This window comes from Chrysoperla carnea, chromosome 2 (genome assembly GCF_905475395.1).
Source record: "Chrysoperla carnea chromosome 2, inChrCarn1.1, whole genome shotgun sequence".
In the NCBI taxonomy this organism is placed as follows: Eukaryota; Metazoa; Arthropoda; class Insecta; order Neuroptera; family Chrysopidae; genus Chrysoperla; species Chrysoperla carnea.
The window spans coordinates 16,769,431-16,793,246 of NC_058338.1; the positions used below are offsets into that span (position 1 = coordinate 16,769,431).

The 23,816-nt window shown below is 30.1% G+C and overlaps 2 protein-coding genes across 5 annotated transcripts in view; both read left to right on the plus strand.

Annotated features, from left to right (window-relative positions):
* The window catches only part of LOC123294216, a 111,592-nt gene extending 104,595 nt beyond the window's left edge, over positions 1-6,997 (plus strand). The window contains exons 6-13 of one of the 4 annotated variants that reach the window (XR_006535077.1): positions 288-454; positions 838-1,516; positions 1,602-1,849; positions 2,000-2,131; positions 2,272-2,375; positions 3,017-3,167; positions 3,881-4,032; positions 4,984-5,122. Coding sequence is in view for 3 of the 4 variants with exons in the window: in XM_044875327.1 (XP_044731262.1) it covers positions 288-454; positions 838-1,516; positions 1,602-1,849; positions 2,000-2,131; positions 2,272-2,375; positions 3,017-3,167; positions 4,984-5,260 (1,758 nt within the window). In the remaining variant the exon portion in view is untranslated. Of the gene's footprint in view, positions 1-287; positions 455-837; positions 1,517-1,601; positions 1,850-1,999; positions 2,132-2,271; positions 2,376-3,016; positions 3,168-3,880; positions 4,033-4,983 lie in introns of all 4 variants that reach the window. The other 3 variants (XM_044875327.1, XM_044875328.1, XM_044875330.1) reach the window with 3 other exon arrangements.
* Positions 6,998-20,627: 13,630 nt separating this feature from the next.
* Positions 20,628-23,816, plus strand: LOC123292250. The gene is made up of 3 exons (XM_044872825.1): positions 20,628-20,751; positions 21,682-22,389; positions 22,842-23,816. The coding sequence occupies exons 1-3, from the start codon at positions 20,749-20,751 to the stop codon at positions 23,166-23,168; spliced, it is 1,038 nt and encodes a 345-aa protein (XP_044728760.1). The 5' UTR covers positions 20,628-20,748; the 3' UTR covers positions 23,169-23,816.

The window sequence follows — 23,816 nt, forward strand, 5'->3', positions numbered from 1 at the left end:
TTTTAAGGTTACGTTATCATTTGAGAAAAAATGAAATACTTATAAATTCGTCATGCTCGTCAGTTCTTCTAACACAAAATCTTATAACCCCGCATTCTTTCTTTCAATTCTGATAGAATTGGGATCATTACATACATAGATTTTTTTTTATTATGTAATACAAGTTTTCAAATGAGAGCTTTTAGAGATTTTTTTTTGCGCATCCCATTATGCTAAGTATGAGATAATAGGTTTTTAAAAGTTCTTTAAAATTCATTTTAGTATGCACACATTAATTTTTTTTCTAGGTTGCTAGATCTTCGCAAGGATTTAATAGTTTACAAAAACTACGACGCTCATTAGGTGCTGCATTAAGTCACAAGACAAGAATCAGTGGGGAATCACCAACAGATGTCGATGACAATTGGTTTTTAAGTACGTCTGCACCCAATTCATTAAATCATAATTCACCAATGTAAGTATTTTGACTTAAAAAATCGTATTTAAATAATAATAGGGTTTTCCCTTCATTCGTCTCCAACTCACGAACCTATAAAAGGGTTGGTTAAAGTACAGAGAAAAAGTGAATTGTAAATTTTCAAGGAAAAAAAGGACATAGTATATTTCACTAGATAACAATATTCTTCCTTCATTAAATTCGGGAAGACATTACAAACAAATTCAAAAATCAACCTGTATGGTGCAACAATCTCCTTATAAAAAACTACGATCGATTTCCTGTTTAAATTAACCGAAATAAAAATATGAATCGAAAATCCTTTGAAGGGAAATCTAATAACGTAACAAATGAACAAAATGAACAAAAGACTAAAATAGTTTTTTAAAAAAAATTTTTAGGTATAGATTATCAAGGACGCATAGCGAGGACGATGAAAAACATATGACATTAGACAAAGAACCAACCATGTTAAAATCACCATCATACACATACCTAGCAAATGGTGGTCATGTGATGTATTTACCTTCGATAGAACCAGAGAAACCAGAAAAATCTACAAACTATAACAATGATGAAATGATGTCGAAAGTAGAATTAAGAAGTAAAAATAGATATTCAGAAAATAATAAATACCGTAACGAACGTGGACAATCAATTGAAATACCTTGTCGAAAAGAATTTGGTTTAGCATTAAAACGCATGCCAATTTCAAAATCATGTGAAAACATTTCAAACGAAATGAAACAAATTAATCGAACACCATCCCCAACCAGAAAACAACAATCGCATGTATTGGACATGATTGAGAAAAAACAAAATAAAGCGGGTAAAATGAAACGTTTTACATTCCAAAGTACGGTACGTCAAATTGAACGAAAACGTATTGCTGAACGATTATCAAAAGAAGCGGAACGTAAAGAACGTCAACGTAAAAGTGAGCTAGAAGCCATGCGCCGAGTAGAGGAAGAATTCCAAAAGAAGCGTGCACGAGAAAAAGCATCGATTCGTCAACAATTACGATTGTATTCTTTAGATGAAAATAATAAAAATCAATCGGGTAATTGGGAAGAATCACAGGTAAGGAATCTACTTTCCAAATATTCGTTAAAAAAGTATTCTTTTTGGGAACGAATATTATATGAAATTTTTTTTTATTAAACAGTTACGATCAGAACCAGATGGGGCAGTCTCGTCATCACCAGCTCCATCACCAACCAATCATAATCAAAAATTATTTGCTAAATCCAAAGACACCAAAACACCGTATATAAGCAAATTAGTTGAACAGAAAATGAGCAAATCTCAACGTGAAAGGGAGCGAAGTAATAATATGGAAAATATGTCACGATCATCAAAACGATCCGATAATTTTGAGTCAAATCATAAACCAAGCCCAGAAGTATCCAAACGGTAATTACATACTTTTTACAAACAAGAGTTAAACTTGTAACACTGACAATTTGTGATAGTTGTTTAGATATGTTTCGCATATCTCTTAAACAACTGTCAGAAATTTCCTCCATTAATAATAATTGCGCTAATCCATAATTTTCATTATAGAATCATCAAGAATGATCATCGTTCTAGTCCAATAGCGAGAGGTAGTGATGATGGTAGAATCAAAACGGAAATTTTATCAGAATATCGGCAACCAACAAGAGAATATCGAGATTACCGTGGTTTATCAACTCGGTAATTTTTTCAATCAATTATTTGTTTAATATTCCTTGAAATTAATTTTTGATTTGTTTACTTTCTTATAAAATTAGCTCAGAATCCGATATCCCCGAGGAAAAATCTAGAAAAATAATATTAATATGTTTTAATTTCAGAATCTCGAATACTTTAGACAGTCCAATAGAGCATCAAACAACAGTACACCCACAGGTTGTTTACAATATGCCAAAAGCATCCCATGGCAAATCTTATCATGAAGGTGATTTTCGAATTTTATTATTTACACTTTAAGAATTAATTATGCTTAACGCCTCAAAATTATCTGCTAAATTCGTTTTTTAATTAATATTGTAATCGAATTTCTCAATTATTAAATTTTATTCACTTAAAATTAAACACTTAAAACTTTATAAACTAAATTTTAAAGTTATACTTGTTTAAGCGCGTTTTGAAAATGAATTTTTAAGATGTGCGTCACTGATTGACGCAAAAACTACCTGTTCAAGTTAGTTCATGAAGTTACTCGAAAAACGAAATGTCGTTCGCAATAGACAAGGATAGATAGACGATAGAATAAGTGTCATCTATGAACACAATAGATGGGTTTACTGGAGTATGTATTGTTTGTTTATATTATTTATGAATTATTATATTTGTTATTTCCGAAAGAGTATAACTTCCCACGCGCGTTCATAAGTACAAACATTTTTTTAATTTAAATCCGGAGCCGTTGCTAGCTGCAGTATTTCATTTTTCTATTACGTTGTAAATTTTATTGTACGGCAAAAAATATTACTGTAATTGAGAAATTCTAGTAATCAAAAGCTTTTAGAAATTAACTTATTAACGATTTTAAAAAATGTAATTAAGATATTTAAAACTAACCTAATGCATACAAAGTTTGTGCAGTTGAGGGCAGTGTCAGTCCACATTCCGACAATTATCGGCGAGATTTTGCTCATGGAGCTGTACCTACCAGTTCTGATTCAGAGCTCTCCCAACCAAACACAAGATCACATTCACCACGACACCTGCCTCGGCTCAGAGCTAGGTATATACACCTTTTTTTTTGCTTTTTTATATTAAATTTAAGGATTTAATTGACTTATTTGGTTATCAGTTACGAAAATCGTTAAGAGGGGATAAGTATGCAAACTATGAAACTTCATGACAGAAAACTAAGAAACTATCGAGAACTTATTTCATATTTTGCAAACTTACTTCCGTTCAGAGCCTGGCCAATTTAACAAAAACAAAAAAGGATATGTCAGACGGAATTTTTTTCGTTTTGAAATAAACGCATGTATATTAAATTATGTCATTCATCCAAACCGGTAGTGTCATACTCACAATCTGTAGGTGCGATATACTCATGAATTTCCTTCAAAATGAAAAAATTTGGTATTTAGAAAACGTTGTCAATATTTAATTATTTTTTAAGCTCATTTCTTACTTTGAACCCTGGTAATTCAATTGTATACTCCTTAAAATCTTGATTTTTTATTCAAGTCATTTCTGATTATAAGAATTGCTGTACTCATGCTCATACAAGAATAAACCCTTATATAATACAAAAAAATTTACCAACTTCAAAATTTGGAATGAGTTTTGTACAAATTAAAAAAGTGTAAAAAAAATTGTATAAATATGAAAACCATAAACATTTAACAGACGTGAGGACAATTTTTGAAATAATTTGCTTTGAAAAGAAGTTTAAGAAAGCTATTACTAACATTTTTACAAATTTAACATGCTATTGTACAGGTACTAATATCATTGGGGCCAGGGCAGTAAATACACACACAAAAACATAATTCTAGTCTTCATATACATTAAATTGGTTGTTGTTTTGGATGCTGTATGAAAAAAAATAAATTATAAAATTGGTGCTTGCTGAATATATCAACATTTTTGAAGTAAGTTTTGGCCGTATGGAATTTTATTAACCAGCTATATGGAAATGAATCTAACAAGGTGTTCCAAATTGAATTTAACAGTTTTGTTTTCTGGAAGCTTTGCAAGTGAAAGTTTCGTCATTCTCAACTGAGAACAATATGGTTCCGGAGATACACGGAAAGATCCGTACGAGATGATTACATTGAGAATACAATACAAGTTTAAGATATCGTTCTATCTGCTATTTTGAACTAAACCTTGATGTTTCCAGTCAAGGAAGAGATAAGAACGCTCAACGGGCGGACTTTGGGATCTAGTTGCATCGGGCAGGCTTTGCGATGTGAATGTAGATTCCACTTTCACAAAACTTCACTCACCTACATTCAATCAAAGAGGAGATAAAGTTTTGCCAAATGTTATGAGTTTCATGCAAGAAGGTCGACGAAATTTGGTGTACAGATGAACCCACCGCTATCTATCTGCCCATGTTTTGAGATATAGCTATTCAAAAATGTCTTAACAGAGTTAATTATATTTTGGGCGGCTTATATCTCTTTCCTGGCGAGGGTAACGAGATTGAATCTTAATGAAAAACGGGAGACGATGATATGTTAGACTGATATTAAAATCTCGACGTAGCCACCTCGTACGAATTTTTCCTGTGGATCTACAGCACTAAAAGTCCTCTTTGGCGAAGTCAAAAGTCCAACTGTCATATTATATTCATTCGAAGAAATTTTGTTTTTTATACTGTGTTTAATTTACAAAAAATTGAAAGTTTATTTTGGGACATTTTTCCAATCATCCAATCAATATGCTTTTTATTTAAACAGTAATTTTTAAGTAGGTATAAAGGTTTTTAAGGGGATCTAAATTATGTTTATTGTAAATTGAATAAATTTACAAAAAGTTTCTTGATTAAGAATGTTTTTATATAAAAAAAGTTTAAAGTAAATTTTTTTGAATTGTAGATCTGCAAGTCCAGAATTTGAGACCGAAGCAAATCAAATCAACATAACACCAACAACGTCTGATGAATATGATTTAGAAAATACTCACTCTAGTACAATCATAGAAAAATCAACCGAGAATAATATAATGGATGATGAAAATGAAAAATTAGACATTAATGAATTTATCCAATCAAAAAATAATAATGTTATGGTATCAGAAACATTTACATACTTTAATCCACAGCCATTTGTTGCTGGAAAATGTTTTAAACCTGTGACATTTCAAGCAAAATAACAATTTTTAAGTTACCTCACAAAATGTATTATTTGTATTGTGTATATATTTATATTATAGCATAGAAAATATATTCGGTAATCATTTAAAAAAATGTACAGGGTGATTCAATAGTACACTGACACACTTCGAGCAGTGGTTTGCAATAGAAGAAGCAAAAAACTTCATATGACCTAAAACTTTTCATTTCCAAGATACGGGGTGATAAAGATCTTTGGAAACGCATCTCCAAGAGTGAATTTTTGACGTCCTGTGCGGCAATGTACTTTCGCCAAGGTTAACTTCGTCGCCTCAGATGTCACGGAAATCATTGTGCAAAATTAAAAAGTATGGTTCAAAAAGTTGAGCGCCAGAGCTTTCTTCAAAATGTTTCATTTTGTTGGGATGATTCAAAATTCGATCCTGTGTCAGAAACAAGAAATTGATGCATATACAGTATGTAGATTGTGATCTAGAAAAAGCCTCAACTGAATCAGTCTGTACATTCAAACGTTGAGTTTGTTTTGACGTGATCCTTGGCTTCCACAATTCCTTGCCGTACTCTGTATCTCGAAAATGAAATGATGCTTGAAATCATATCGTTGATATTAAATTTTTTGCTTCTATTGATACCAAAAACCAATACATTGAAGTGTGTCTGTATATTATTGAGTTATCCTGTGTATACACAGTGTGCAATGACATATGATGTTGGTGGAGAGAATATGAAATAAGGAAGGGATATAGAATTGATAGAAAATTAATTTAAGTGGTTCAATTACCGCATCTAGCGCCATTGTATATTATATATACAAACGTATTTATTTAGCTGTTACTTCAATCCATAATTCAGCTTTTTTTTTGTTCTCGCCACCAAGATCAAAAGCCATAAGACTCCGTTGGATTATATTATAAATTATATTATATAAAAACAAAAAACAAAAAACGCTCAAATTTTTTAAGTCCATGAAAAAACAGTCACTACAAACCTTGATAAACTTTGGTACAGAATTTTCGGAAATTTTGGTAAACATTTAAAAGTTCAATTACGATCCAATATGTTTTGTTATTCAAATTCCGAGTAATCGAGTAAAATGGATACTGAATCTGTATGTAGTGTTAAATTAAAACAAGTTTAAGTTTAATTGAGTACTGAGACTTATTTGACTCCAATCACTTGTTATAAAAATATTGATACGTCAGTTAGTCAAAGGTTGACGTTACACCAGCATTCCATTTATCAATAATCGATTTTTCTATAAAGACACATGGAGTTTTAATACTAACTAAGTAATACTGAGCGATTAATTCGGCTAGACGCAGTCAATATAATATATAATTTTTACGTACGTCATTAACATGCCTCAATTATATTTAAAGTTAACGATAATAATAAGTTCATACAATATTACCTCTACCCCTTGTCCACACCGTCAATGGTGCTCATTCATTAAAATAATAGAAATGTTCTGAAAATTAACCAGCATTAACCAGCATGAAATCAGCATAGAAAATTTTGACCGTTGATGGGTTAATTACTAATACACGTCAACATGTGCTGATCATACCGTACTGAATTTCAAAAAACCCGTATTAATTCATAAAACATTTACATTCAAAAATAATTGACTGTGTGAAATCTTAGTACATATAATTGCGAGCGTGAAGTCGGATTTTTGAATAGAATAACAATTTAATTTGTAAAATATTTAATGTTTAAAATGTATATTTTTTAAAGAAAATAAATTATATATAAAGGCAGGCATATTTGAAAATATAAATGTTTTTTTAAAAGTGTTGTTTGTTTTATTACCTGTATTCATCCTTTCTTTCAATCTTATTACAGTGTTTCGAAAACAACAACTGCAACTGAAATATACTAAATAGTGTGGCAGGGAAGTTTGAAAAAAGACTCTTGGTTCATTTTTATGGCATTCGCTTATTTGGTGATATTATTATGACCTGGTTATTTAATTTATCTATCTTTTCGAGATATTTTGGAGAAATTGTTCAAAAGCAATCTTTTTTTTTTAATGGAAAATCGACATTTTCAATTAATCATGAATATTTATAGTGTGGAAAATAAACTTTCGTAGTTCCAAAAGACAATGAAAAAAGTCTGACCGAACTAAGCTGAGCATGAAGATTTCGAAGCCGACTTTTAAATCAAGCCGCCAATGTGAGTAGGTATTGAACTGAAAAAAATTCAAGTACATACGGGTGGTCATTAAATCGTGTAATTAGGCCATCTCTGCCAACCTGTCTTTGTTTTGGTCGTGTACGAGCAAAGCTTATTGCGGGATAGGAGCTGTTGGCATAGTATTTAAACCGTTAATTTTGTTAGTTATGCAGAGTTTTTATAGAGCAAGATAGAGGTCGCTTGTGTACGTACTACATGTAACATAATAAATACTGCCTCGATATAACAGTGGTAGTATCTATGATACAATTTTGTGAACCAATGATTGTACTATTACAGTTAGTATACAACTTCTTTCCTTGGCTAACACAACGATGTTCCTCGGTAGCATATGCACACTGTTTAGAACATAATGCAGCTCGGCTAAAAGCTAGGTGTTTTACTAATAGATGGCAGCAGCATCCAATAATAGGTTGATAGTTGCTACTTGAAGCTGTCTTATTTTATATTATATTAGAAATAAGCGAAGATTTCGCCCGGATTTACTAATTGAAGATAAACAGTCATGTAGAGTGAGTAATTTAATAATTTGGACGTAATAGTGCAGGTTGCCGGAAGGTAACCCGGTAGGATATTGTTTAAATTAACTTTTTTTTGACAAATAAATAATATTGACCGAACCGCTTCGGAAAAAATTTACCTCTTTCATCTCTCAAATAGTGTACGAAAATTGAAATTGCTGGATTATATAAATAATCGCTTCGTATATAAATATCACAAAGTCTCCTTTCTCATAGACGTTATCTTCTTCAATCGGACTATCACTGTTTTCAATTTTACCACAACAGTCATCGGTATCGTGGACAGGATAGTAAGAATCCTCAGACTCAAACAGGACTTTCGTTTCATTCAATCTGTTTTCTTCTTCTCAAAAAACTAGCCAATTGGACGCATAAATTATATCTTTTACGATATGTTTATAGCATTTTATTACATTTACGTGATACAAATTGCCTAGCTGACTAGTTGACTAGCCATGTGATGGCCGAAATACTTTAATGTTGATAGGTACAACTAACTCTGTCCCATGTACAACTCAATTAAAGTTCTATTTACACGAAAATTATTAAATAAATAAAATAATTTATTAATTAAAGGAATCGTTGGGAAATTTTGGAATAAAACTGACACTCCCTAGAACTTTATTTATCTACACTTGTTTGTACTGTCCTGGGAATAAAACATTATGACAGAATTTTTTAGATTTAGTTTATGTAAGTATATGCAAAATATGCCTGTGGTCATGTTTGCTTGAATTGGAGTAAGTGAAACAAATAATTTTCAAATAAATTTCTGTTGTTTCATATAAGTAGGAAATCATTTTATATCAAACTGATTATATAACAAATTTTTTTTAACATTCGTGGGAAATTTTCATATTCTTAAAATTTTATTCTTACACAGCAAAAATAATAAGAACAAATCAAAAACCAGTTAAAGAGAATAATTGATTTTGATTAATTATTTTAATAACTTGTATAAAATTCAGTTTAAAAAATCAATGATTTTAATGAAGTGTTTTCCTCTTTTGTTTCTTGCAAGTTTTTTCCTCCTTTTAATAATCTTATAAAGGAAACTTTAATCTGATTGACCAACAAAAAATTTCATCACTCAATGTACTCGTGGTATAATTAATGTCTATATCTCTTAAAATTGATAATAAAATACTCGGAAAGTAATTATTAAAACAAATTTCCGAAATAAATTTCCCGGTGGACGGATTCGGATGTTTTTATTTTGAACAATACGGAAACATGTACAAGAATTAATTATAAAATATTATATGTAGGTATAATTATAGATAATATTTTGTGATCGTAAAGATAGTCGGATAGTGTGATTATATAAACCAATTATTTATAGTTACCGGTATAAAATATGAGACAAAAATATAATAGTTGAAGAAACTGGTAAATGGAATTATACTATAGTTCAAAATAATATATTTGAGGTTAAAGGCTGTTCCTAAGGTCAAGTGTTACAATTATTTCGAAAATTTTTCCTAGTCGGGGGTTTCTCTCTCAGAGGCCGTTGGAAATATTTATCTTCGTGGCAAGCTCAAAATAGATTAATATTCCATTTAGGTCAATAGCCAGCCCATTCAAAAGATAATGAAATAAAAAATACAAAATTTTTGTCCAACGCGATGCTTGAAAGAACAAACTGTTCGTTTTTCGATACGTATCAAGGGTTTTATTTCCCAGCATATTCTCGAATTGCAGTTTGAGTACCTACAGATAGAATTGTTACAAAATAACAGATATTTTTAAAGATTCATTCAAAACTTCAAGAAGTCTTAAAAAAGTTTAAACTTCGATTACAATTAAAAGTGATTAAGAAGTAAGGCTAAGGCGCTTGGAATGAATCTAAGAGGTCCGGGATCGACTCCTGGGGCGAGAGTATTTTACGCTATTTGATTATAATAAAAACTTCAATTATAATAGAGCCTTGACGGTAAATAAATTTGCATATAAGAGTTAAGTAAACAAAACAAATATAAAAAGTGGCAAAGAAATGTTACATTTTCTGTTATTAGTCTCGCTTTTTTGTTAATAAGAGTAGCTATAGCAATCATTTTTAAATTAAATAATCATACAGCCACAATTATACCTATCTATTACTGTATTATTGATCAGTATAAATATTCATACATAAAGGAAGAAATAAATTAAATTAAAAACGAGACTTATGTGTGTAAATCCGTTTTTATGAAGTTGTATTTTATTTCTGAACGAACTACCTCAATTTCATGTTTCATAATATACAATGTGGCTCTCAATAAATTGACTAACATTGGATATGAAGAAAGAAAAAATTAGCACAGTCCTAATCTTTCTAGCCAATCAATTGGTTAGAGTGAAGGTTTGAGATGTCGTAGGTTCGATTCCTACTTAGGTATGCTGACATCATCCTACTTTATTTTCATGTTAATGCTGTTTATTTTTACATTGTAATAAGTTTCCATCCCTGTCCCAACTGGGCAAGTCCAATATCGAATCATTTTTATTTACCTTGAGTATTCCCAGCAAGCTCCCATCTTGGTCTTAACTGGGCAAGCCCAATATCGAGTCATTGTATAGCGTTGGGTTTTCCCAACAGTTCCCATCGGGATCCCAACTAGGCAAATCCTACTAAGCGTCATTTATTCTTAACAGGTTTCCATCATGTTTCCATTGCTCACTCCAGCTGGCCAATCCCAGTGTCAAGTATTTATCTTTTGTTGGTTAATCCAACATGTTCTCATCCAGGTCCCACCAGGACAAGTCCAATATTGAGCCATTTATATCTTCATTTGGTTATCCCTTCAGATTCCTTCTCTTCCATACTCCAACTGGGTAAGCCCAATGCCGAGTTATTTATTTTTACATTGGGTATTCCCAACAGGTTTCCATCCATGTCCCTATTGGGCAAACCCAATATTTGTATTCTCAACATGTTCCATCTAGGTCTCAACTGGGTGTCTAAAAATTTTTGTGTATAAACCACTTTGTTTTTATAAGTAATAGAGGATGTTGTTAATCAAATTGTATTAACTGTGTTGCATGACAAAAATATAACTAATAGCTGATAGGTGAATATTTTAAATTATACAACTTTCTTTAAAAACACTTTTATTTAACAAAAATATACCTATATTTCTTTTCATATTTTTGAAAAAAATTTAAAAAAAGTTTGCTATCGGACCGGTCCCTCCGATAACAAAACTAAAGTCCGCAAAACAGTATTCGATTATTATATAATAACTAATTGAATCGCGGAATATTTTAGACACCTTTTATCAAAATGTATCGTGTTTAGGTTTACAATTGTGAAGTTTAAAACAAGATCGATGTATCGCAGAAATCGAGTTATAGATATGTCTATGTAGAATCTCCCAAGGTTTTTATAAAGGTGATTACAAAATGGACTGTTAGACTGTTGGACTAGAGTTAAACGTGTTTTCCCATTGGTTTTCTACTTTTAAAGTTTGATTAAAAATACCAGTGTTAAATTTACAGAGGAATCAATTTAAATACTCAATTTTATTCATGACTCGATCGAAATTCAAAAATATATTTTTTATAAATAACTAATTTTTAGAAATTTTAACAAATCGGGAAGTAGATAGAATAGCCTTCAAAGGATGAAAATGTTTTTTTGTATTTCAATGCTCAAGAAAGATTGCACACAAAAATTTCCATTTAGTATATTTTATTCAAATAGAGACCGTAATTAGTGACAAATTTTTTTCTTCTTCTTTGTATTAAATGCAATATTTTTAACCAATTTGAAATCCCTTAGAATAGAAAATGTGCTTTTATCATGTTAAAATTCGAAGTTGATTTATAAACTAAGACAGGCTATATAGTAATAAAGAATAAAAAGAAACAGGTGTAGGCATTACATACTAGCTAATTTAGAGTAATTATTTTAAAAGAAAGTTTATAGTTTACAATATGAGAGCGACAACATTGTCATATAAAAAATAAACAACTCTAAGATGACTAACCAGAAGTAAATATATTGTGACTTTCCTTCACATTGTATAAAAAATTACCTATATCAGTCTCTATAAATGTATAAAGTGTAATAGTCAATAAAAACCTTATGTAATATGTTATACATTAATATTAAACCATAACTTGACAGTCTTTTACAGATAGCGATGCTTTTATCTATTGTAGGTGCTTTTTTTAGTATTGAACTTGAAGTTTTTGGTTACTTAGAATAAATTATAAGTAGATCCTTAGACATCAATTGCGGTTTACAGAGAGAAAATCTACAGAGCGAATTTTAAACGTAGGTATAACGTGAATTGGTAAGCTGTTTATTCAAGTTCAGCCAAGTGAGTGAGAATTCTCCGAGGAAAACTTTACATGTACGAAACTAAAGAATTGAGGTATCGAGTTGCGGCAGAAAAATTTTCCAATTTTAATTCACTTCCTGAAGATCAGCTAAGCGATCAAAAGACCCCAGAAATGAAATTTCCTTGCTCGAAACTAAGAAATTACCGATTTGAATTCCAGTAGTGATAGTTATCCAATTAAATTTAACTTTTTGAAGCTGTCTTATCTGTTAAAAATTCTTTCTTAAACTTAGTTTTTTTTTTCTAGAATTAAAAATACAACCTCTTCTAAGCTCTCCATGTTAATTATTCGAACTTTAATTAAATTTATTTCGAGTTAGAAACGGTCAATTGACTTAAGTTGTATTACAATATCCTAAATATGTATAAAAAAATTAGAATTTTCTGACACTATGCCCATAGCGAGACAACAGCCTTAATTGAAAATGTGTGTTCTTGTATTCTCTTGCTTCAATTTAATTGTACGGATTTGTACTCCAACAGACAAAAATGTAGAGAAGCATGTTTATTGATGATTAATCGTAAAATAATAATCACATATTATTGTGTACAATTTTTGCGTTTTTTTCGCGCTACAAAAAAACCCATCATGATCAAAATTAATTTATACTTTTACTTTCAAAATATTCTTTTAGAAACCGATTTATTAGCTATTTGAAGTAAATACAACTAAGTAATCAAAATTTTTTCAATGGATCAACTTCAAGAATTAAACCAGTTTTTTCTCAAACAAAGTACCTACCTATTCATCTTAAAGAGACCTTATTGGATTTTTTTTTTGAAATCTAATTATTTTGGGACATTTTTTTCGGCTGTGATATCAATTTTTTGCTAGCTATCATTTATGTGCTTCATTCCGGGACAAGGACCTTACATTCTTGAAACCTATTAGAGCTAGGTTAATTTTCATCACAAATTTGAAAAGTATGACCCAAACTAAGTAGGATTACATACTTGGTTTATCAAATTTGGATAAAATTTGGATGTGATAGAGCAAAAATAAATTTTTTGGATTCTAATGACGTCATAAAGTTAAATATTTGATTTTTTTGATAACATAGGCAAATTTGATCCGATCTTATTGGAATTTTTTATGAAACCCACTAATTTTGGCTCATTCTTTTCAGCTGTGATATAAGTTTTTCGCTAGACATGACTTATGTGCTTCATTCTGGGGCCAGGACTCCACATTCGTGAAACCTAATAGGGCTAGGTTAATTTTGATCACAAATTTGAAAAGAATGACCCAAATTAAGTAGGATTACATATTTGGTTTATCAAAATTGGATAAAATTTGGATGTGATAGAGCAACATTAAATTTTTTGGATTCTGATGACGATATAAAGTTAAAAATTCGATTTTTTTAATAACATAGGCAAAGTTGATCTGATCTTATTGGAGTTATTTTTGTAACCCACTAATTTGGGGTCATTCTTTTCAGCAGTGATATCAGTTTTTCGATAGCTATCACTTATGTGCTTCATTCCGGAACCAGGACTACACATTCTTGAAACCTATATAGAGCTAGGTTAATTTTGATCACAAATTTTGAAATGTTTATAAATTCAATGTACATATTCTTTAAGCTAAAATGACACAATTATGGCTACTCTTCCCAATTTTTCCTACCGACAAATATTTTAATATTTTTAAAGGAATTTCCATTAGAAATTTTTCCAAAAAAATTACGAATGACAACACCTATTAATTTGATACTTATTCCAGTGAATTTGAAAGGTCATTTTGATTTATTTTTAGTCATATAATTACCGATATAGCTAATTATCAATTTCTTACAAATTGAGAATGATATAAAAGAATGAAGATTCCGATTCGGTGTTATTTTTTCCTTATACCTTTTTTATATATGAAACAGAAACGTGGGATAATTTATGGTGTAACAGAGTACATAGGTTTAAATTATGACAAACACTTTCAAAAAAACAAAAAAATTTACATATTTGCATTCAAAAGTTAACCTAATTGCATGTAATAATCAAATTTAATGCAATTATATTGTTAATCCCTCTCAATAATAATGTAATTTATTATATAAATAATAATAATTTAAGGTAGATATTTTGTATACTCTTTAAATAATACAATTTTCGTGTATTGTTTTTTATTAGTTTTTGAATAATTATAACTAAAAGAATTATTATTATTTTAGTCAATATTAATACTTCTATAAACCAAACTGTATTATACTATGATAAAATAATACTTTAAAACTTGTGATTTTTATTATACAGGTGAATATCAAAAACATTTCGTATGTTTGTTGAAGAATTACCTACATCCCACTCAATTAAATATTTAAAAAAAGCATAATTGTAGTTATAATTGTACCTGCTTGAGATCTTTATATTTGAGTAGTAAAAAGGCGCATAGTTTTGATTGACGAATATCGTGAGTTTATGATAACAACTGATTCTTTTTCAGGACTGTTTTATCAGCGAGTGCATGAATTTAAAGTATTTCTTATAATGTAATCATAATTGTTTTCCTGGCAGATGTCTCTCGTCATTTGTTTCTGTTTCACTCGATAACGATTAGCTAATTCACACTGATGATGACTACATTGTACTCGAAATACCTACTTAGAATAATTAGATTCAGGAATTATCAGGCTTACCTTCTGTGCCAGTGTCTGGCTCTATCAAAAAATCCACCCTCTTGAATCGGTACTATAAGTAGAGTTAATGCAATCCTATGATCAAAGTCTAGTCATGATCAAAGTAAAATCGGGAATGTTCCGAAGAAATGATTTTTCTTCCAGACATTTTGATTCACGAAGTTTGAAAGTAGGCTGATTGTGGTCTTACCTGCGCGCCGCAGCTCTTACAAAACGTACCACAGTGAAGAAACCACGACTTATTTTCTTGTGTCTAATGCATCTTAAGGTGTTTTACCCCACAGTATTGTAAAAAAGTATAAACCAAATACATGCATTGTAGTCTAATAATGTGTTATTTTTAGCTTCACAATACCACGCTACTTCAAAGATATATAATATATTGTGTGCTGCTTATAAATTTGATAATATAGATATCTCTCTTCAATCATCAATATTCTAATTATGGTCGCCTCTGTTCGTCAAATGATGGATTTTCGATGAACTCATAATAATAATTTATTAAATTAAAATTTTGTTTTATATCATCGACAACTTTATATTTTTATGGTATTATTATAAACTACAAGATTGTCTAAATATTTTAGATAGTTTTTTATCACACTCTCTAGATTTTCTGATATAGAAATATCCAATTGAAAAGGATAACCTATATGGTTCACCATTTTTTCTGCCAGCTTTGAACGATAAAATAACAATAAAAAGCACGATGACGTAGGAATTTGTTGTGATTTTTGAAACTTTATTAATCAAAAAATGTATTTAAAAAGTTTTATTGAAATCTCTAGTATTATTCCTTAACCTTATTCCTATCTACATTTAATTCACTATTTTTAAAACATACTATATATATCATACTCTAAATACGTGTATGTCTGTTACCAAATATTATATAATCATATTTAATATTAAACTTGTTATTTAACTATACTAATTTGAATATAATAAGATGATTATATATATAGATAGATGTATGAAGCGTAATTTTATGTTATATTTTACATGTGTAAATACTTAAATACAAATCTTATAAAATTAGCTCGTAGCTAAATACTGTGTATTAGAGATTAGACGTCTATTTCAAACCAAATTAATTATGTTCATACAATACTATACGTATTATATAATTGTTTAAATAATTGGCGAAAAATTATATGATTTAATGAAATTTATCTGGGTCTATGTTTAGCTTGGACTTTGACGTTATTCAAACACTATCCTGGATACCCGCTGAACAAAAATATTGTAATGTATTTGACCGAAAAAAAAAGTGTAGCGCAGAAGCAGCGTCAACTAAGCGAATTCCCACAAAGATTGAAAAAGTATCGCATTCTTCTTAAAATCGAATATTGCAATTTTACTTTTTCAATAATTTTTTTTTCGAAAACTAAGCTTCTAGAACCCTTCTTCATACCAAATTTTATTTAAATCAAACGATAAATTTTTAAACGATTTCAAATTTTAAACGATTAAATTCTTTCGAAAACTTTACCATTGTTTTAGCATAGGAACTGTAAATACCGTGCTGGCAATACCTTAAATAAGAAAATTTATTATAAAGCTGATTTTAATATTTGGGTATAATAATAATATTTGAATGCTGTATTAACATTTAAAAAATCTTTTGAAATACAGATTAATGATATTAAATTCATATAAAAATTAATATAATATTAAATTCAATAAAAATATGGAAATAAAATTTGGGTTTATAGGTGAAGACAAATATATACTTGCTATTAAATCGTTAAAGGTACATAATATATTAAACTTATAATTTAAACAGTTTTGAAAGAGTCAAAAAATTGACCTCACATTTTTATCAGTCCAAGTTTGATCTAAAAAATTTTAAAATACATTCATGCAGTTATAGTTATACTATCTTTTTGGAGAAATCATTAAACATTGCTGTTGATACAATTTTTCGAATTAAATTCGTATAATTTAATCACAAATGTTTGTTCTAAATCCAGACTGTCGAAAACGACAGACTAAAGATGGTTTAAGAAAGCATCCAAGCCTATGTATCAATAACAAAGGCTGTCAACGAATATCATATGCAGATTACTGAAGGCTTTTTCTGGGAAATACGTCCATACTCGTTAGGAATGTACGAAGAGAAATTACATGATACTTTCTCAGAAATCGATTAAAGTTATTTCGTCACTTGCGTAGTTCACCAAAAAGTAGAAAAACAATAAGTTTTTGTCAGGTTTTTGATAATTTTCGGTAGTATGCACATCAAACTAATTATGCAATAGCTTGAGCTCCAGGTCGCCCAATTAACACGTATTAGTAGTACACGTATATTTTGGTACATACTTTGACACTTTATTTCTTTTATTTTTTACCATAAGACTGCGTTTTCAAAACCGCCGTATTACATAAATATGATGTAAGAAGTTAGAGATTTAAATTGGAGTAGGAATCTGTGATCGAAACAGAATGTATTTTAATTTTATTTCTCATCGATTTAATTTCGTTTTTTAAATGTATCATAATAAGGTGGAGTTCTTATTCTTGGAATAAATAGTGTTTTGTAACCGTTACTTATTTATATGCTGCAATGAAAAATATATACAGGTGATTGGAAATGAACTTAAAATCCATCTTTTACATATACAATACATTTTTCACCATATCGGAATATTGTTTAAGCCTTTATGAGAATAACCACCCTTGCAACTCTACAAAATTGAACTTTGACATTAGACGAAGAAATAAAACACTAAAAACGGATCAACTGTCGATTTCGTGAGTAGTAAGACGAATTGGGGTGCGGTTTTTTGCGTTCGACTCGTGAGAACGTCTACATACTTTGTGAATAAAAGTGAAGAGGGAGAAATAAAAAACTGGAAAAACAGTAAACTATATATCGATAGAAATGAGTCTTATTTTGTTACTTGAGGTTTTTTGGGACCGTTGAACTCGAATATCACAATGAAAATGGCCTCCAAGGTACCTGGTCCCCGGAACGAGCAGTATACACTTCATCTCCTGGAGTTTAACGAAAATATGTAAAATATTTCGCCGAAAGTTGTTACTCGGGAGTATTCGGAAAATGACTTCCGAGGTACCGACTTGGTGTTCCAGGTCGGCAGTATACACCTCGTCTCTTGGAGTTTTATATATGGTACATATTCTCGTAAAACTCCAACAGTCGAGGTGTATATTGCCCGTCTTGGATACCATCCACCTCCAGGGCCATTTGCGTTGTGATATTCGAGTTCAGCGACCTCAAAAAGTCCTGAGTAACAAAAACAAACTCATATACATCGATATTTAGTTGAGAATGCCGTTTAACTAATACAAAGTGTGGCGGCATGGAAGAGAAACTCAAATGCCGATCCACTTCGTGGCGTTTCTTAGTTAAAAAGTTTAAATTATGATAACGACTTTTACAATTTTTAATAAAAACTAAAAAATAAATATTATGAAAGAGGTAGGAGCATTAATTATAAAATGTCAAAATTATGTGAATATTCAAATTATTTGAAATTTTATGAATAATTAATTTGATCCATTAATTAATTGCTAAAAGAATAACTGTATCTATAAAACTATTCTAAATATACATTTGCTTTTAAATAAACAAGCTAAAAAAAACACTCGATGGCAGATTTTATGCCTCACTAAATTTTCAGTAAATGTAAATTTTTACACTGTCAAGCCTGATTAATCCGACACTATTAAAAATTAGGAGGTGACGGACTACGAGAATATTCGGATTACTGGATTATTGGATTGTATAGAAACATTTATGATTATAAAAATAAAGCATTTCGAAATAAGATAAAAATTTTGATTTCCTGAGATCGTTTCTTTTAACTAATTTCACTTACAATCAACTTCGTTTATAAAGGTTTGTCTCATCCTACAAGTTTTTCTTATATAATCATACAATGAAACCTCTGAAAAAAACTTGTAACTGGAATTTTATAAATTTTCAATATCATTTACAAAATTGTGAAACTAATTATTCTCAGAAAAGTGTAGTACAAGAACTATTGCCAATTAAGAATCACATCCATATGTGGTCACATCCATAAGAATCACATTCAGCCAGTAATGAAATAGTAAAAATTTGCCGATATATTTGCCACGTTTTGACGGCAACACCCGCTGAATTGTGACGAAATTTTGAACATGATACACTATATGCTCTACAGAAATGCATCTAATTCTTAATGGAATATATTCCACGCAAGCGAATCTGTAGACACACCTAGTATATGATCTTAGTACACCTAGTAATTAATTTTGCATAAAAAATGCATCTTTTGTCGTATGAATGTCTCTTTAAAATTTAAATAAATACATAAATAAATGTTTGTAGTAATGCAAAGATTTAATAGAGATTCGAGAAAGTATAAAAATTATGTAGGTACTAGTACGTATATGTATAAATTATCATTAGATAAATATCTAGCTATAGGGACTTATGGTTTTATTTTTTATAAAATCATTGCATATAGGTACTTTAAAATGCGTATAATTTATAATAAACGCACCATTTAAAAACTATAATTAGATAGTAAAAAAAGTTACCAAATAATGGTCCATGGTCATCATATTTTAATGGATTATTGTTTAATTGTACATTTCCGAATGCAATTTTGTACATCGAATGTAAATTCTTAATTTGAATTTCAATTTTGGTCATGGTCTTTTAAGAATACGCTTTCAGCTAGCCCTAGATAAAATATGAATCCATGATATTAGGTATTACATATGTCGAAATTTATTATTAATTACATTTTTCGGGCACGCAACCCTAAACATGAAACTTGAAAATAGCTAAGAATACTCTCCGTTAAATTTCATTTCAAACGAGACCAAAAAAATTGTAATCGGTTCATCCGTTTAGGCGCTACAATGCCACCGACAGACATGTACCCAGACACACACACATAGCGGTCAAACTTATAGCACCCCTTTTTTTAGTTCGGGGGTTAAAAACAAAAATCAAAATAATCATAATCATACTCATTTATTATACTGTAAATATTTATTGAATTAATTCTTTGCATATTAAAAATGGCTAATTTATATGGAAAATAAATGTAGTTATAGGCAATGTACCAATAAGAATGCTTTCAATAAAAATTATAATAAAAAGAAATCATAAAAATGTTATTTACAACAACGTTATCCATATTTATTAAACTTATTATTAATTTTTATCACAATTAAAATGTTATGACATTGAAATATTTTTGACAAATATATTTCAACGGCTTATACCGTACAGAGCCAAATATCCGTAAACTAACAAAATAACGCGAACAGGCCTAAAAATTTCCAAAGGTAAAATTTTTTTTGATTACATCTTTAGCCTCATAATGTGAGTGCTGACGGGTTAACTATTTCATGAAGTAATTACTGTAGTGGATATATAATTGTAACCACATTGTATTGGTTAAATAATATGTGTTACACCATTTAAATAATAAAAGTAAATAAGAATGGGTCCTCTAATACCTTGAAGGCATCATATCACCTAGGGCGTGGTGGTATGGTGTGGTACTCTCTTTTTATTATTCTTGGCGAAAGGAGATCACATCACATTACAAAAAATTTAAATATCTATGTGGATGAATGGTCGGGTTGGATCTTATGTGCCATGTGGAGCGACCAAGTTGTGGTGTGGATGAATTTAAAAAAGATTGTACACCAATATATAAACTTGTTCAATCACTTTTATTTTCATTTTATTATTTCAATTCAAAAAAGTAAACAAATATTAAATCGCGCCAACATTTTAAGCCCAAAATATTATTAGCTACTCACACAGATCGATTTGATTTATTCTAAAACTAAATAAAAAATGGTTAGTATTGTTTAAGTTCCATTGTGAAAATTATGTGATAATTATTTCGAAAATAGTGATTTTTATTTGGTGTTAAATTTGAGTTAGCATTTTGTGATAGTGTTTAACTAAACTTTTTATCGGGTGTCCCATAATGATCGCATTCAGTGATGTTGAGAAAAACAGCGAGTTTATTATTCTTTTTCCACCCATTTGAAATTTGTAGCTATTATTGGTTGGAGTCATGAGTTAAAATCGTAGAGTTTTGAATTAAGAAAAAAGATTACGACTCATTCAGGCTCAATAAATGACTATGACTCATATTATTGTTGATGTAGTCCAAAGGTATTTCAGTTAAGTTTTCAACGGGAAATACTACACACAAAATTTGTTTACTATAAAAAATTTTTAGGCAGTTGAATGTCTCGATTTATTGACGAAGTTTATTGACGTGTAACTCAAAAAAATGTTCAACTTGTTTTTTATTTTTTATTTTTGTTTGAACGAAAATCATATTAAGTAGCACACTAGAATGAAGCTTTGAAATTGATGACCAATAATAAAAGCTACGCTATTATAGTGAACCACGTTAAGATCGCTAGTTTAATCTATTAATTTGAATTCGACTAACTGTTTCAGCTATCAGTTTAGTACCGTTATACGAATTTAATTAATTTATATCTATTTTTATGAACAGGGACCTTAACGATAAATTTTAAAGAAATAATTTTTGTAATAAGAGTTGCTACCTAAGGAATTGTTTAAGTTAAGAAATTTTCCGTTTACCATTTTCCACTTGGTTAAGGGAGCTAGCTCATATATTCATTTATTTACCAAGGTTTTTGCTTTGAGTTATTGAACCTCTACTTTCAAAAATTGAAATGATCAATTCCTATGAGTTACGTTTATCAAACTGTTTTCTTTACAAAATTTATTTTTTTTTTTTTGCAGAAAATTTTACTTTTTACAATTTTATTGCTCATTTCAACCAACATTATCAATTGTGATGAAAAAATTGATAGAAAAGAAATCAATAAAAATGAGAAACGGGGTGCTGTAGGTGGAATTGTTTATGCTACAAAACAACCACAATATACTGAAAGCAACCAGGCCGATGCATCGCCAAATAAAATATATGCAAAGCCATCACCGAATGTTGCATTCTCTACAAACACAGTTTATACACAACCTGCTCAAGCTGCATATACCAAAGTCGCTCAAACTGCGTCACCAGCTCCTCTGTATACTACACAAACAGTTCAACAAGCGCCACAACCGATTTATGCACAACAAGCTCAAGTACAATATGCTCAACAAGTTCCACAACATGCTCAACTTATTCAAGTTCAACCAGCGTATGCTTTAAGTCACGAACAACAGCCTCAACAAATTGCATACAAAGTTGGATACACGCAACCATTACATCATCAACAAGCAGGTGGACAAGCGATACAATATGTTCAACAAGCAGCACCTCAACCAATTCTATATCATGCTGTACAAGCTCCAATTCCAGTTGCTGTGGCACAACCTATTAAAATTGGATATACTCAGCCAATTTATCAAAAACAACAAGTACAACCAGCGTATGCAACTTACGCGTCTGTACCAACTAATCAAAACGCAGAGTATGCACCTGCTCCTGTATCTCTAACAAAAGTAAGTACTTTTATGCATATAGTAGAGCGGAGAAAGTTTAGTCCGCGGCTTTTGATCAGCTGATTCTGATTTAGAAGTGCGGAAATTTTCAAAAGTAATTTTGACCCTAAAATACAGACTAAAATCGATCCAAATATTGCGATATCTCAGAAACTCTGCATCCAATCATTAAAATAACCTGCTTTTTATACTTTTTGGATCAAAATTACCCACCAATTTTCATCAAATTCCAAAACAAAAATTTTTTGCGATTTTCTCGATTTTATCAAAGGGTACCACTTAAAAAATTCGAGAAATTTTTTTTAGTTCCAATTTCGATAAAACTCAGTATATAAGGTAATTTTGACCCAAAAAGTACAAAAATCGGGTGTATTTGACGACTGGTCGGATAGTTTTTGAGATACAGACTAAAATCAATCAAAATATTGGTCTTAAATATACGTTTGTTATAGGTCGGTTACACAACACCAGCACAAATCGCTACCTACGCAGCACCCCAACAAGCTCACGCTCCAGTCGCAGTTCATTATTCCCCAGCTTCATCTGTATCTCAATTTAGTTATTCCAGTCCACATGTACAATATGGCTCAAATGGAATATATACTCAAACTTCATATAGCTCAGCAAAATCGACAACTGCTCCACAACAACTGAATTACTCAGCATCCCAACCGATATACACAGCAATACCAGCTCCACAACATTTGACATATAGTGCGCCTGCACCTTTAACTTTAACTAAAGTTGGCTATACGTCACCCATTATTAATTACCATTAATTATTTTAGGAACAAATTTTGAAGGCGATTATTTTTTTATTTTTATTTGCAGCATGCGAAATTAATGTAGCGTTGCGCGTTAATACGATCGTGATTTTTTTTATTTAGTGTTTGTACCTAGTAGTTTGTAGATAGTTTGATTGAATTAAGATCAGTTTACTGCTTAAAAATTAATGGCCAATGGTTGAGCGTTGCTCGAAAAAAAATCTCATCTTGGGAAATAAAAGATACGAAATTTGAAACGGGTGTAGCTAATTTTTGTGGTTATAATACGAGTAAGCTAGTCATCAAAACACACTATGCATACATGCTTTATTGATTTGTTGCTAAAACAGACAGACAAAGGTTTCCAACAACTTATATCTCCTTTTAGAAAATTTCAGAAAAATGTACTAAATTTAGAAAATTTATTGTAAGAAAATTCTTGAACAGTGAGCTGTTCTTAATTCTTTCATTAAATATTTATGAAACAATCTCAAATTAAGGGCATTAGAAACATAATTTAGAGGCTACCTATAATTATTTCAGATTGTTTCAGATTGAATAACTTATTATGGATGTTTCAAATGTAGTTTAGAATGAATGTTTTATTTTGATTTTTATAGAATTTGCGATGAAATTGAAAATGTAAGAATAACATCGTGTAAA

Coding starts and splice junctions, on each gene's coding strand:
- LOC123292250 (XM_044872825.1), top strand. Junction 22,390..22,841: donor CTCCTGTATCTCTAACAAAA/GTAAGTACTTTT, acceptor CGTTTGTTATAG/GTCGGTTACACAACACCAGC.